General features: G+C 54.0%; 1 protein-coding gene across 2 annotated transcripts; it reads left to right on the top strand.

Annotated features, from left to right (window-relative positions):
• The first annotated feature begins 4,553 nt into the window (after positions 1–4,553).
• On the top strand, positions 4,554–13,960 carry THEMIS2 (thymocyte selection associated family member 2). Of its 2 annotated transcripts, XM_049819786.1 has the most exons (5): positions 4,554–4,790; positions 10,284–10,424; positions 10,524–10,724; positions 10,972–12,084; positions 12,799–13,960. In XM_049819786.1, the coding sequence occupies exons 1-5, from the start codon at positions 4,556–4,558 to the stop codon at positions 12,891–12,893; spliced, it is 1,785 nt and encodes a 594-aa protein (XP_049675743.1). In that variant the 5' UTR covers positions 4,554–4,555; the 3' UTR covers positions 12,894–13,960. The 2 variants fall into 2 exon arrangements, with proteins under 2 accessions (XP_049675743.1, XP_049675744.1); XM_049819787.1 differs by lacking the exon at positions 10,524–10,724.
• Positions 13,961–15,564: the final 1,604 nt, after the last annotated feature.

Raw genomic sequence — 15,564 nt, forward strand, 5'->3', positions numbered from 1 at the left:
CACAGAGATCATCTGCCTGTCCCTGAGCACATCTGCTTCTGTGTCTCTGCTTCACTTCCCCTTTCTTCCAGCCAGGCTACATGAAGGAAACAGAGATTAAACCCTATGGGTAGGAGAACTGGTACAATGGAGGGTGCTGAAAGCTAAACGTCTTGCCTCTCTGAGCCTGGGAATGCTGTCTAGTGGCCAAGGTTGTGGCTAAAATGGGCAGAGTAAGAAAATGAGTGTCACAAGCCCAGGTGAGAAGTTTGAAGTCTAGAAGTAAATGGTAATAAAAATCTCTGATGTCGTGTGGGATGGAATGGTACCCTGTGGGTGAGAATAGGAAACCAGTGGTGTGTTTTCCCAGTAGCTCTATCCACCAGTTGTCACCTGAGCAGTAGGGACATGACAGAACATCACTGAGCATCTATGGCAGGGACTCGGGGAGCAGCAAGGCAGCTAACAGCCCTACACACAGGGGTGGAGGGTGTCCCGTGCTCACAGGGACTGCTAAGAAGGTAGAGAGCCTGGCTGTTGGCTTTTTCAGTGCAGATCCTGAAGCGTTGTTTAGGGCACAGCACAGCAGTGAGATTTGCCCAGGGCTTGGTCAGGGTTTCAGTAGCACCAAGAACTGTCATCTCCATGTGATACTGAGTACAACCTATGGCAGGCAGCAGGGAGGTAGCTTATAGTGTGCTTTGAATCTTTTTGAGAGAAATGCAAGACTCATGATACGATCAACCGGATCAACCAGTCCTAACCAAAGAAGATAGAACTACTCGTTCAGTGACCATTATTGTGCTGTAAAGCTTATCTGTCTCCTGCCAGCACCAGCTGCCAAAAAGCTCTTTGCACTGCAGACTGGCTGTAAATGCTCCTATGAGATGCTGCACACAAGATCTGCCAGTGAGCACAGTGAAAGCTAAAACAATGCACAGGAACATCTCTTCAGCTGCCTCCTCTCAGCCAGGAGACAGCACTTTGTGAATGTTTCAGATGAGCTGTTAACACTACAGAAAGAGTTCTGCTTTACATGCAGCGCTTGTTTGCTCTTCCCTTGTTAATATGTGGTTATTAGCCTAGGAGCACAGAAACTTCATGTGACTTACGTGAACTGTTTGCTGTGTGCTCATTGCTTCTTCCTCTTGGGTTATGTGGGCGTTATGGGGGGGGTGGGGAGGGGAGGTGGAATAACCAATCTCTAGTAAAAGGGATACTTCTGCCCAGCCTGTCTTTCGCAAAAGGCAACTGTGTGGAACTGATAATAGCCCTCTGACTAGTGACAGTTGCTGGCTAGCAGTTTTCCCCTCATTTGATATCACAGGCCCCATCTGTTAGAGAGGTTTTATGGTTTTCTTGCTATCTCTTAACAACTTCATCTCGGTTACTCAACTAGAACACAACTAGCTGTACTAAGATGTAGGCTTTACAGTTGCTTGCTGCTGAACAGAATCCTGGTCAAGACCATCGCTCCTACCGAGTTCAGCATTTGAATTTCTGCAAACCATTTCCAGGAGAATTTTCACCTATAATTGTCCATGATGTTAGCAGAGCAGAACACACCCATTGTTCAGGCAAATGCACAACTGGAGGGGGGGAAAAAGCAATTGCATTGTTTCCTGGCTCACTGCATGAGGCAGAAGGTGACAACTTCCTCTGATGCAAGTCTCCTGCTCCTACTACTGTCTATCCTCACCCTTGTTAGAGCCTCAGCAGGGTGAGAAAGAAAACTGCTTGTGGGTCCTGGCTCACCCACCACCCCGTGCTGTGCTCTATGGTGGTACGTGATTGCCTGAAGTAGGAGGAGGGGATACCTTTGCAGGGAGATACTGTCTCAGTTGGGTCCAGTCACTGACCTTGGAGAACATAAGGGCATGTCCTGTATAGTAAGAGATGATGCTGGGTCAGCCTTAGCACAGGTCTGGGTAGCAAATGGTAGGGAAGCGCCTGTGAGCTTCGACAGGTGAGCATGGACAGTATCATCAAGGTGCTGTACATGACCCTGCAGTGCCATCAGAGCCCTCCGCTATTGACGTTCCCTCTTTTCTTGGCCTCTGTGCTGCACAGCTCCTCTGGCCTTAGCCATGAGCTGGGTCTTGCTTCCTGGGGTGAGGCAGTTTTATCCCTTGGTGCTCTGATTTCTTTTGCTGCACATGCTGCTGAGTTGGAGCATCTCTATATACTGCCCTGCTGTCACAGGGGACCCCTCTGAAGGGGCAACTGCTGGGCAGGATCACCTCTGAAATTGAACTTGGAGAGGTGGAGACAGTGGTCACAAAGGACCTTCAGTCCAGGGACCATGTGTCTAGCCTAAGCCATCCTGGCGTCAGGCCCTGGGTGGCGGATGTGGAAATGTCTGCTATGGGGAAAGAATGGTGTTTCCTCAGCCCCTGCAGAGCTCTTGCTTGCTGTGGGGAAGTGAGGGCTGTTTGTGGAAGGGAGTGGGCTTGTTTCAATTAGCATGTAGAATATAGGAGCAGTTCTCAGGGCCCCACTGTGTCTGGCCTGTCCCTCTGCTCACAGGCAGAGCAGGCAGGCACACACCAGCCCAGTGCCAAGCAGGAGGAAGTGAAAATGCTCCACCCATTTATTCAGCTCAGTGCTTTGGCCGTTGTTTGGGATGATGGAGCCCTGACAGGTTTGCTGCCTTTTCCTCCTACAACTGCTCTGTTTTTCCCAGACACATGCCAAACCTTAGGAGCCTGCTACACTTGCTTCTGGGTAGCTGCAAAGCAACAGTCTGCTTTACCCGTTCCCTGATGAAATCAGGCTTAAGGCTGAACTACCAGGAGAGGACAGCAGGCTTTGTTGACCCCAAAGCAGAGCTGCTCAGCCCCTTGACCCTTAGTGTGCTGTCTTGAACATGTCTTTGCTTCTCCTCATTCCCCTTTCCTTGCAGCTCTTCCCCATTCCTGAAGAAGTGCTGCTTCCTCCTTTGCTCTGACTCACTGTGGCCAAGCCCTGGGTCTTTGCTGCTGGAGCTCAGCAGCCTGGAGACCTGCTCCTAGAAGCCTCTTTCAGGCAAGAGCGAGTGAGCTTTTGAGCTGATGATGATTGCTCTCCATGGCCATGCTCATTGTATCTGTGTCCAGGGCTTGGACAGCACCATGACTCCTTTTATTTTCCAGACTTCCCATGGGAGATTTTCACACTGGGTCCTCAGCTGCCCTTTCATGGTCACATTCTGAAGCTGGGGTATTTGGCATCCCCCTTGAGCATGTTTCCCTATATTGCTTACCTGCCCCGGCCATCAGGGGCTGCTGGACCAGTGGTGTCCCAGAAACACTCCACGGAACTGCACTAGTGCTGGGTCTTTTCTCTGTGCCACTCTGCTCAGTGTTAGGTTATCACATGTCCCTGGGAGGAAACCTCAGCAAAGAGCAGTCTTTGGTATCTTCTCCAACCACAACCAGCTTGTTACATGCTGAACCATGGGCTGCTGAGCTGTCCAGTTTAGGCCACTGTAGGTTTCTGGTTCCTGAAGTGACATTTTGGTTTTAGACATATTTTTCTATGACTGATTTTCAAACACATTCCTTCTGTTCCCTGTCCTTCTCCCATTTTCCCCAGACTGGCAGCAGAGCACAAGTATGCAGGGATGGCTGTGGTCAGGCTTTTCTGTTTTAACTAGACCAACACGTCGGAAGGGGACACCCTCATTCTCTTCCTGCAGCTGCAAATATACGTCTCAGTTGTACAAAAATCCACGCTTTGGTTTGCCAGGGATACCCACGACAACCACAGTCACCTGTTCCCTGTAGAGAGGCCCTGGAGTCAGCCTTGCCACTGGGGTTTTGGACTGTCTAGGCATATGGCTGGTTCTTTAGAGCCTATTTGGGAATGGAAGAAGAGATATTTGGTGTGCGGAGACCTTTGCTGTTGGTTCTTGCACTTGCCCTGTGATGTCCAGAGCAATGGATCTGTTCAGCTTCTCCCTGGATTCTGCCTTAAAGCAGCAAAACACCCCTGGAGGGACAAGTTCTGCAGGTTGGGGGGCTTCTCTATACTGTAGAGAGTTTCCTGACCTCCCATGGTTTTTCTGGTCCTGCCCTTCAGGGATTCTTGACATTGATACAATAAAATACACTTTCTTCCCAGCTATTGGTACAAAGGATATTCCTCCCAGGCGCCGTGTCCCATTCCCATGGGATGTTTGTGCCAGGGCAAGTGGGGTCTGAAAGCCCAGAGGTGAGCAGGATGGAGGTGCCTTTGTGTTTGTAAGGGGTGAGGGCTGTCTGGACACAGCCCTCTGCTTTCTCTGGCGTGGTCTGCCTGGACCTGCCCTCTGCTCCACGGCACTATCGCTCTCTCTGGCCCCAGCCACAGAGGGCAGGGCAGGCTGGTGCACAGGGGATGTGCACAGCCTGGGTAGGACAGGCTGGAGCATCGGTCCAGCCAGGACAGCATTATGGCAGAGCAGGGAGGTCCATGCCTTCACCCACCCTTGGCACCAATGGCACCACCAGGGCCACATCTGGGGGACACCAAGCCATGACGGGCGGTGGGGCCCAGGAAGAGGGTTGTCCCAGCAGCACGGCATTCAATCTGTGCAGGCTGGAGGGCTGCCAGCAGTATGGGTCTATGGCCAGAGAGAGAACTTGATGCTGCTAGAAGCAGAAGTGAAAGGCAGGCAGAAGTGAAAGCAGAGGCTAGAGCTGCTTCCCATGCAGTTCCCCTCTCTGCAGAGTGCCCCGGAGCACCCAGAAGCACAGCCATGGAGCCTCTCTCCTTCCAGGAATACATCTGCTCCCTGGACCCAGCCACCTTGCCCCGCATCCTCAGGATTTGCTCTGGTGTCTACTTCCAAGGTGAGTGCTGGGTGCCCACTGCCTCCAAAGGGTGCCCCAAGGCTGTGCCACCTCCCCCCACCATGCCACTGCAGGCTAGGCTCCCTTCTCCTGCCCTGAAGATGGCTGGTCCCCTGCCCCCAGGGTGCCAATGCCCAGGGAGAGGCACAGGTCCTCGTGCCACCACCAGACACTGGTGCCTAGGGCACAGCTTCTTGCAAAAAACTTTCTCTTCTACACCCAGCTGAGTGCCCCAGTGCATTCAGTCATGCTGCTAGGCAAGCGGTGGAGAACCAAAACCCATCCAAGCTCGTCATCTGCTTCATGTACAGCTCTCGTCCCAGGGAGTGAATTACCTGCTGGCGGTGGATCTGGCAGGAATGGAGCCACATTCTCGGTCACTGGAGGAAAGTGGGACAGCATTGCCCCTGGCCCTCGTGTGAGGAGTCCAGCAAGGGCACAGGGAAGCTGCCTGGTCTGAGCCCTCTGCTTTCTCCCAGGTCATGTCTCTGGAGACATCTTAGGTGGAGGAGAAGCTTTGACCAACATGTCTTCCTCAGCTGGTGGCAGCATTGGTGGTGAAAGAGAACCAGAAATTAGCAAATGCTGTTGCTAGATTTGGGGGCTCCCAAAAATGCTGGGAATGCACAGTGGGATCCTGGCAACACCAATGTGGCCATTACCATCAAGACTTGTAGGATTTGTGGCATTTGTTTAGGTTACACTGGCTTCTGAAGAGCAGAAGTGGTTGGGGTGGTCTCACTCTGCTTTTCTGTAGCTCAGTTGGGGTGGATGTTTAGCTTTCCCAAAGACTTCTGGTGGCTTTGATAACATCTTAATGTTGCTAAATGAGTAAAAATGCTGCTGTTTTAACATCAGCAGTCAATTTGTTTCGCAGTTGCGGGTAGTCACGGTGAGGTAGCTGGTGCTTTCTCCCTCACGCAGCAGAGCGTTTGTCATGAGTTCATCCCAGGGAGGGGAGAATTGTGGGGCTGCACAGAAGGTTTGGTAGCAGCTCAATGAATGCAGAGATTTAAGGGCAGAAGGCGGTATTGATTGGGCTGGAGGGTATTGTGATGTGGGAGCATAGCCTGAGGAGCTCCTGCTCCAGGAAAGGCTCTGGCTCCAGGTAAGGCACATCTACCCCTGTCCCTTGCAGCGTGATCAAGCACTGAATCTTTCCTGCTGCATTTCTCATCTAAGTTACATTGGTTCAGCCTCCATCCATTCACATTGTGCTCTTCTGCACTGCTTTTCTCCCCTGTTATGACCCCTGCACTCTTACCAGCAATGGAAGCTTTCCAGGACATGGGCTGTACAAGCTTCCAGGTATTCTGATTCCTTAGAAATACGCATTAGCCCAACAAAGACCCCTCAGCCAACCTCCTGGTTGCATGTTCCCTTGGCTGGTGCTGGACCTTGCAGACAGATCAGAGTGCATTGGGAATCAGTCAGTGTTGCACCTTGCAGATGTGCCATCCTGCACTGATGCTATTTCTTGAACACTTCTGGATTTCCTGCCATTACTGAAGATCTTACTATTTCTAGCTCTTTTTCTAGCAAAAATTTGGGTGGGTCCCCAAGATGTTAAACAAAACTGCTGCTGGTCTCGGCCCCTTCACGGGCTCCTCTCCCAGCCACTCACTCCTCACATCCTCTGTGTTCTTGATCCTGCTTTATGTTGCAAAACCCATCTGGCTTGGTACTGCGGTGGAGCTTTGGGGTCCTGTGCAGGGCATCCATAGCCACGTGTGTCTGTGTGTCTTGCTGTCAGCCAAGGGGGCCAGCCATGGCACGTGTGCATGGAGTTAACCAGGTCTCTGCACCCAGGATGTGAGGCATCTCCGTGCTCTGGGCAGTGCAGCCTGGCTGTGTGTTTCCTCCATTTTCACACCATGCCCTTGACGTTGTCACAGCGTGATGGGGCACAGGAGGGCTGGAGGAGGGGGACTGGGGCTTACACAACACGCAGTACTTTATGAAACTTCCTAGCTTTCATCCACCTTTTCCTGTGGTGTATTTTTTCACATTTCCACTTTGAGGTTCCCCTTACTCATGGGAGACAGACACTCTTCTTGCCAGTCTCACCCCGCTGCTCCCACCTGCACGCCACAGGTGAGTGGTGGTCAGTGGTGCAGCAGCGCCTGCAGCAGCGTCCGTCTCTCTCTGGCTCACGTGGCAATATCCAGCCCATCTCAGATGGCATGTCCAACCTTGGCTCCATCTGTCCTGTCCTGACCAACTGGGGCGGCTGCGTGTGCCAGGGCCTTAAACCAACATGCTCCCACCGTGGCCAAAGGCACCAGCTCACCCTGCCTACTGGGTGAATCTGTGCCAGTCCCACCTCTGCCCACTGCTAAGACTGTGAGCCAGCTCTGCCCTTCCCTGAACAGCTGCCCTCCTTCCCCTGCACCCTCCACCCCCATTCCATGGCTCCCTTCTGCTGTCCCAGGGTCAGGGGTCCCCTTGGCCCCACCACAGCCACAGGGACTGGGGCTCCCTCAGGGACATCCATGCACCCATGAGTGCCAGGGTGCCCAGGCTTGGCTTACATCCCAGAAAGGACAAAGCCTGTGGCCAGGGCCAGATGACATCTCAACCCCCTCCCCACTGCCCTGGGGGACCTCATCACAGCTGGCCAAGCAGAGGGGCCCCCACTGTGTAACTGGTATTTGTTAATGGCACATACCACGACTACCTGTGATGGGAATCACTAAATCACCACGGTGGCAGGGACCTAGAGAGATCATCCAGGCCAACACCCAGCTCAAGCAGGAGGATCAGCAGGAGCTGGTGGCTCAGCACTTTGTCCAGCTGGGTTTTGAATACCTCCGGTGTTGGAAACTCCACAACCTCTCTGGGCAACCTGCTTCAGTGCTTGACCACCACCACAGTAAAAAAAATGTTTTCTTATTGTTGTGGTTTAACCCTAGCCAGCAACTAAGCACCACGCAGCTCACTCACTCTCCCCCACCCAGTGGGATGGGGGAGAGAATTGGGAAAAAAAGTAAAACTTGTGGGTTGAGATAAGAACAGTTTAATAGAACAGAAAGGAAGAAAATAATAATGATAATAATAATAACGATAATAATAATAATAATAAAAGGATTGGAATATACAAAACAAGTGATGCACAATACAATTGCTCACCACTCACCAACTGATGCCCAGTTAGTTCCAGAGCAGCGATCTGCCCCCAGGCCAACTCCCCCCAGTTTATATACTAGACGTGACATCACATGGTATGGAATACCCCGTTGGCCACTTTGGGTCAGGTGCCCTGGCTGTGTGCCCTCCCAACTTCTTGTGCCTCTCCAGCTTTCTTGCTGGCTGGGCACGACAAGCTGAAAAATCCTTGACTTGGTATAAACACTACTTAGCAACAACTGAAAACATCAGTGTGTTATCAACATTCTTCTCATGCTAAATCCAAAATGTAACACTATACCAGCTACCAGAAAGAAAACTAACTCTATCCCAGCCGAAATCAAGACACTTAAGTTCAGAGGAAGTTTCAAGTGTTTCCTTCTGTGCACATGGCCTCTTGTCTTGTCACTGGGCACCACTGAGAAAAGCCTGGCTCTGTCCTCTTTGCACCCTCAGGTATTTATAGACATTAATAAGGTCCCCCTGAACCTTCTTTTCTCCAGGCTGAACAGTCCCAGCTCTTTCAGCCTTTTCTGCTTTAACCATCCTTGTGGCCCTTTGTTGGACTCTCTCCAGTATGTCCATGTCTCTCTTGTACTGGGGAGCCCAGCACTGGACACAGCATTCCAATTGTGGCCTCACCAGTGCTGAGCAGAGGGGGAGGATCACCTCTCTCAACCTGCTGGCAATGCTTTGCCTAATGCAGCCCAGGACACTATTCGCCATCTTTGCAGCAAGACAAGGGCATTTTGCTGCCTCATGTTCAACCTGGTGTCCACAAGAACCCCCAGGTTCTTTTCTACCAAGCTCCTTTCCAGCTGGGTGGCTCCCAACATGTGCAGGTGCTGGGGGCTGTTCCTTCCCAGGGGCAGGACTTTGCACTTCTCCATGTTGAACTGCGTGAGGTTCCTGTCAGCCCATTTCTCCACCCTGCCAAGGTCCCTCTGGATGGCAACACAACCTTCTGGTGTATCAGACTCTCCTCCCAGTTTTGTGTCATCTGCAAAGTTGCTGAGGGTGCATTCTGCCCCATTGTCCAGATCATTAACGAAGAAGTTAAACAGGATTGGACCCAGTATCGATCCCTGGGGCACACCACTAGTGACTGGCTTCCAACTAGTCTTCATGCTGTTGATCACCACCCTCTGGGCCCAGCTGTTCAGCCAGGTTTCAGTCCACTTCAGTGTCTGCTCATCCCACCCATTCTTCATTATCTTCTCTATGAGGATGTGGTGGGAGATGATAGTGCCAAGGATCTGAAGTCAAGGTAAATACCCACTGCTCTTCCCTCATCCACCAAGCCAGTCAGCTCATTGTAGAAGGTGATCAGGTTGGATAAGCATGGTTTCCCCTTTGTAAATCCATACTGAATAATCCCAATCACCTTTTCGTCCTTCATGTGTCTGGTAATGGTTTCCAGAATTAGGTGCTCCATCATCTTCCCAGGTTTGAGGGCAGCGTGACTGGCTTGTATGTCCCTCTCTTGCCTGTCTTGAAGAAAGAAGTGACATTTGCTTTTTTTCCCCAGGCATCAGGAACCCCTCTTGATTGCCCATAACCTCTCAAAGATAATAGAGAGTGGCCTCACAAAGTCAGCACACATGGGTGCATCCCAACAGGCCCCACAGAATTAAAAGTATGTCCACTCTGTTTAGAGCTCCCTTACCTGGTCCTCCTCCACCAAGGGCAGGTCTGCCTTACTCCAGACTTTTCCCCTGGTCTCGGGGGAGTCCTGAAGGCTGGTCATACCTGTAAAGACTGAGGCCAAGAAGGCATTGAACACATCAGTCTTTGATGCGTCCTTTGTCACCAGGTCCCCTGCCCCATTCAGCAGCAGACCTACATTGTCCCCAGTCCTTTTGCTGTTTGATGTACTTGTAGAAGCCTTTCTTGTTGCCCATCACATCCCTTGACAGATTCAGCTTCAGGCTGGCTTTGGCTTTTCTAACTCCATCCCTGCATGCTAGACCATGTCTCTCTGCTACTTCTGGGCCACCTGCCCTTGCTGTCACTGCTGCTGCACCTCCTTCTTATGTCTGAGTCCATTCAGGAGCTCCCGAGTGTGGGACAGGAGTGCCAATCACCTGCAGGTATTCTGAGGAAGCAGTAAAGGACAGCTTACAGAGGGTGGTGAGGCACTGGAACAGGTTGCCGAGGGAAGTTGTGGATGCCTGATCACTGGAAGTGTTAAAGGCCAGGTTCGACAGGACTTGGAGCAACCTGATCTAGTGAAAGACATCCCTGCCCACAGTGGAAGGGTTGGACCAGATGATCTTTAAAGGTCCTTTCCAACCCAAAGCATTCTGTGATTCTATGAAATGCTGGTAGAGATATTGTCTTTGAGGAAATTCCCTCCTCACCGTGCAGGGTCCGTGTATGAGATCTCGGGTAACGAATGCTGCTTGTCGACGGGTGACCTGCTGAAAGTCATGGCTGTGGTGCTGCAGAAGGTTGTTTGTGAGGACACAGAGACAGGGCAGACAACGGAGCTGCCACCGACGTTTAAGGGTGAGTGGGGCTGCCCTGCCCCAGCCTGCAGCCCACGGGTGCCCTCCTCCCCAGGATGACCTTCACAGCCCCTGTGGGCTCAGCCTCATTGTCCCTCAGGTCTTTTCCAGCCTGCCGCAGCCCGGGGGCCATACCAGACACTGCGGGGACACTTCCCGGAGGGTGGCAGGCAGCAGGGCCTGACGTTGCACCAGGCACTGGGGCAGTGGGACGGGCGGCTACAGCCCCTGCTGTGTCCCGCCGTCGGCCCGCACGCCCTGCTCCTGCACCCTGTCTACGAGGTGCACGCCGCCATGCACCGTGAGTGAGGACAGGGCAGGCGGGGTGCCGCAGGGTCAGGGCAGGGATGCTGTGGGGTCGGGCTTGGTGCGCTGGGGGGTTGGGGCTGTGGGGTCGGGATGAGGGTGTAGGGTTGGGGGCCTATACACTTTGGTGTTGGGACCCCGATGCACATGGTGTGGGTGGCTGCAGGTGCAGGGAGCAGCGGGAGGGGGAAGGGGGGCAGTGAGGGGCTGAGCATGGGGTCAGGGCAGCTCTGCCCCCGCAGTGCGCCGGGACGTGGTGAAGATCCCCTCCACGCTAGAGGTGGACGTGGAGGACGTCACGGAGGAGGCACAGCACATCCACTTCGCCCGGCCACTGCTGCTGAGCGATGTGCTGGGGATGGAGGACGTGCTGCCAGCCCAGGCCGAGATCCTGGAGGGTCCAGCTGGCCCTGCTGTCTTCAAGAGCGCCTGGGTGCTGCGGCTGCAGCGTGGGCAGCAGCTGCAGCTCCACAGCTGCTCCTGCGCATGGCGAGTCCTGGCCTCGGCCCCCAGCAGTGGCCGCCATTTTCTCCTGTCCGGCACCTACCAGGGCCGGTTCCGGCTGCGGCCGCGGCAGTTCACGGGGGTGCAAGAGCTGGCGGCCGGCCTGCAGCCCGGCCAGCGGCTGCGTGTGGTGGTGACAAGGGACTGCGAGGGCCGGGGGGACGATGTGCCCCCGCTCGGCGTGGGCGACCGGCTGGAGCCCCGGGAGCTGCAGGGGAACGGCCCCAGCACCCGGCTGCTCTGCCACCGCCACGGCGAGGAGGAAGAGGAAGGCAGGGAGCTGCTGCTGCCACTGGACCTGGGGGGTGGCTTCGTGGAGGAGATGTGTGACAGCAAGAAGTATGGGCTGGCAGAGCTGCTGGAGCGGCAGGCGCTGCCCTGCGAGGTCCGGGTGGTGGCCCCCGACCCGGGGCTGGAGCGGGACGCCCTGGGTGCCCTGCCCGCCCTGCGGCTGGAGGCCCGCCTGAACCAGCCCTTCCTGGTGGGCAGCTTCTGCCAGGAGCCGGAGGAGGGCTTTGAGATCCCACCGCGCTGGCTGGACTTCTCCCTCTTGCTGAGCGAGGGGCCCGTCTGCCCCCCAGCCCCCTGCACCCGCTGGTCCCACGTGGAGGAGCTGACTGAGGCCTTCTACTACCAGCTGCTGGCCCAGCTGCCTGGCAGTGCGGCCCCGCCACCCCCGCGGCCCCCCAAGCCGGCGCAGGCAGGGACGGGCCCTGGGGGAAGGCGCCCCTCGGCCCCCAGCCCCCGTCCAGTGAGTGCCCGCCCAGCCCCTCCACTGCCGCCATTCCCTGCGTCGTCCCGACTGAGCACACCGCACCAGCATGGCCAGCGGGGACCTCCCAGGGATGCAGGTGAGGCCCCCGGCGCCTCCCGGGCCCCGACCCCTCCACGGGTCTCAGCCCAGAGACATGCTGCCCAGGCGGGAGGATGGGGCCCCCCAGCAGTGTCAGCGGGTCGAGCGTAACTGGGGGTGCTGCTGGGCACCCCCTCCCCGGGGCTGTCCTCACAGGGATGCGGGGCAGGATTGCTCAGCTGGGGAAGTCCACACCCCAGCCAGCTGGGCCCCCATGGGGGCTGCACCTCCCCATCCCCTTGTCACAGATGCAGGGGGGGACCCACAGGCAATTGCCACATGCCTGCATCCCACAGGTTGGGGTCCGGTCTGCCCCATCTCTTTGTCCCACACACGGGCAGGGGGGAGGGAATCCATGGGGAAGCCGCCCCAACCCCTTGTCCCACACATGAGGAGAAGCAAGGCTTGACCTTGAGGGCGATGGCGCAGTGAGCGCCACTGACAAGGCCTTGGCCTCCATCTGCCATGGAATACCTTCCCACCCACCACCCCCCCCCAGATCGCAGGGGACCCGTGGCCCCAGGGGCTGGTGTCTGTGGGGGCAAAGCAGCTGCCACCACACCACAGGGGGCCCTTCTCCTCTCCACCCTGGGTCCCCACCACATCCAGGCGCAGCTCAGAGCAGGGAGGTGAGGGAGCAGGTCAGGGCATGGGGTTTCTGCCATGGTCTGTGGTGGTGTGTGTCTGCAGGCTGTGCTCTCTTCCCTTCCAGGCACGGAGAGCAACAGCACGGAACATGATTACGAAACTGTTGATGACAACATTCAAAAGACAATTTGCAAAATGAAGGCAATTTTTCCTTTCTAGTCCTTTAGTTCCTGGAAGACACCCAGCCTCCAAATACCCTGAGACCTTACATGACATTGGTTGCTTGCAGAGGCTAAATAGAGCCCTAGGGATCCACAGTGCAACCTCCAACTAACTGCCTTGATCCTGCAGAAAGGTGCCCGCTTTCCTTAAAGGCAAGCAGCATGTATGCCATCAGGGCAGCCCCGGGCACAGAATAAACCCCCAAGTTGTATTGTGGGCTGCATCCTCAGCTGTCACCTATGAGACTCTCTGACAGCACCAGATCAGCATACAGCTGGGCGGCCACCAAGATGCCACCGAGATGCCAGCCCAGGCCCTGGGACACAGAGCTCACTGAGCTCCACTGTGTTGCCATGGTGTCTGGGCTGGGATTACGGATGCTTCCAGATGGAGATGCTTTGAGGCCAGCATGTCCAGACACTGTTGGCACATGGTGTGGGATGGGGTTAGGAGGAGACATGACAACATACTTCACAGAGTGCAAGCTATGCCCCAGCTGGGGCTCAAACCATGGAGTGACATGTTGTTACAATTGCATGTCAGAAATGCACTTTCATAAGGCAGAAGCTGCATTTTTCTCAAGTACGGCCAAACATGCATCTCACTCTAGCCTAATTTCTTACCAAGGTTGTAGAAACATTGTAAAAACGTTGTGGCTTTAGGTTTTGCTGGTTTGCTCATCCATTTTTGCTCATCCACTTGCATCTGGAAGCAATGTCTGTCCTAGACCTCCACTGTCCCCTCCTGCTTGTGAGCATGCTCATTGCAGTCTTGCAGATTCTTGACACCTACAAAGGCCCCTGCTGCACTCATGGCATTGGGTGCAAAAAATGACCTGAAAACCAAATAAGGACCAAAGTTCATCTCTTCTTCTCCTGGAAGTTTGGCAAAGCCCCAGGAAAGCAGCAGAGGCAAAGACTTCATAGTCCTGATGTGCATTAAGGGAAGAGAGCTGACAAGGCGAGAGCTTTACACCGAAAGCGAGCAGCCATTTCAATCCTGCATCACACACTGCGCTCCTCCTTCAAATCAGAGCTGGAAAATAAATTTTAAATTTAATTTAAGATCAAACCCGTTCCCCCCACCCCCCCCCCCCCCACCCCCTTCTCCCAGTGAAGAGTAGCTTTGGGTTCAGTTTTTCAGTTCATGTTATTCCTCACTCAGTGCCTAGGGCAGAGTCCCAAAGCTGAAGAGAGGGTCTCATTCACTTCGAACTTGGCTCGAGTCCTTCCTTGGGTTTGGGCTGCTTTCCTTCTCTGGCTTTGGTTCTGCCCTGGGATTTACACTCCATATCAGCATGCTCTCCTCAAATCAACACTGTGGGAGAAACAGTGACTATTGCTGTTGAGGTCCTTTCAATGAATACTTACCCAAGGAGGGAGAACCCAGATCTCATCTGCAAACAGGCACTAGCCACTCATTAATGGCACCCAAAGCATAGGATCAGAGAATCACAGGATGGTTTGGGTTGGAAGGGACCTTTAAAGATCATCTGGTCCAACTCTTGCCACTAGACCAGGTTCCTCAAAGCCCCATCCAACCTGACCATGAACACTTGGAGGGATGGGGCATCTACAACCCCTCTGGACAACCTGTTCCAGTGCCTCACCACCCTCATCGTAAAAAACATACTCCTTATGTCTAATCTAAACCTACCCTCTTTCAGTTTAAAACCGTTGTCCCTTGTGCTGTCATTAAAGGCCGTGGTAAAACATCTCTCCATCTTTCATATAGGCCCCCTTTATGTATTTAAAGGCCGCAATGGTGTCTCCCTGGAACCTTCTCTTCTCCAGGCTGAACAACCCCAACTCTCTCCACCTGTCTTCATGGCTTCAGCCGAGAGACCCACCCCAGTGGCAGGGGCCAACAGGTGTTTAAGTGACACCGGAGTCCAGTTTTTCCTTCTCCCAGGGACAAAACTAACTGCTGGACTATGGCTGGGGAGAAGATGGGCTCCAGGGAGGAGGAGGGGAGCAGCACATAGAAGAAACCAGAACAACTGAAAATGCCCAAGTGTTTTTGTCTCCTTTATTTGAGCCAAAAGCATTCTGAGTTTGGATTTCACCGTTAGTTCCCAGACAGTTTTAACTGCAGACTTTCTGTGAAGCAGCCGATGCTTCTGTCCCCTAAGAACTATTCCAAATTGTCCCTCTACCTGGACAACAGCAGAAGCTCCTGGATGCTTTGAATATCAAACAGCAAACGGAGACCAGGCAAAGACTTCAACTCCCTCCCCAGCTGACGATGTTTTCCTCTCCAGTTGGATCACAAGTGTTTTGCCCAGTCACACAACTACTCTCTTTACTGCAAGTAATTCCGTCCACCTTGACTTCCAAAAATCAGGGATTTTCTTCCTAACCTGCATAATTCCTGCAAAAGGGAAATGACAGTGGTTTTGGCTTCTAGATCTGCTGGATTCCACAGCCTGGAAGCTGACCTGTTATACATCTATCTATAGCACATTTTAGCCCCAGAAGTGCACCGTGGGCTACAGCTGTGCCACTCTCTGAACCCGAGCAGGACAGTGGGGTTTGCCCAAGCATGAATGCCAGAAGCAGACACCCTGTGTCCAGCAGCCAGCCCCATAGATGTGCATACAACTGCTTTTTCAAAGCCAGGTCACTTCACCAGTCCCAGGTAACAAAACCCCCACAACCTGCAGCTCCCG

Source organism: Accipiter gentilis, chromosome 17 (assembly GCF_929443795.1).
Source record: "Accipiter gentilis chromosome 17, bAccGen1.1, whole genome shotgun sequence".
NCBI lineage: Eukaryota > Metazoa > Chordata > Aves > Accipitriformes > Accipitridae > Astur > Astur gentilis.

Bases quoted from the DNA above. Each gene is read 5' to 3' on its own strand.
- THEMIS2 (XM_049819786.1), top strand. From the start codon at position 4,556: ATGGGTCTATGGCCAGAGAGAGAACTTGATGCTGCTAGAAGCAGAAGT. The intron at 4,791-10,283 runs GTGAGTGCTGGG...CTCACCGTGCAG, and splicing joins CTCTGGTGTCTACTTCCAAG to GGTCCGTGTATGAGATCTCG. The intron at 10,425-10,523 runs GTGAGTGGGGCT...ATTGTCCCTCAG, and splicing joins GCTGCCACCGACGTTTAAGG to GTCTTTTCCAGCCTGCCGCA.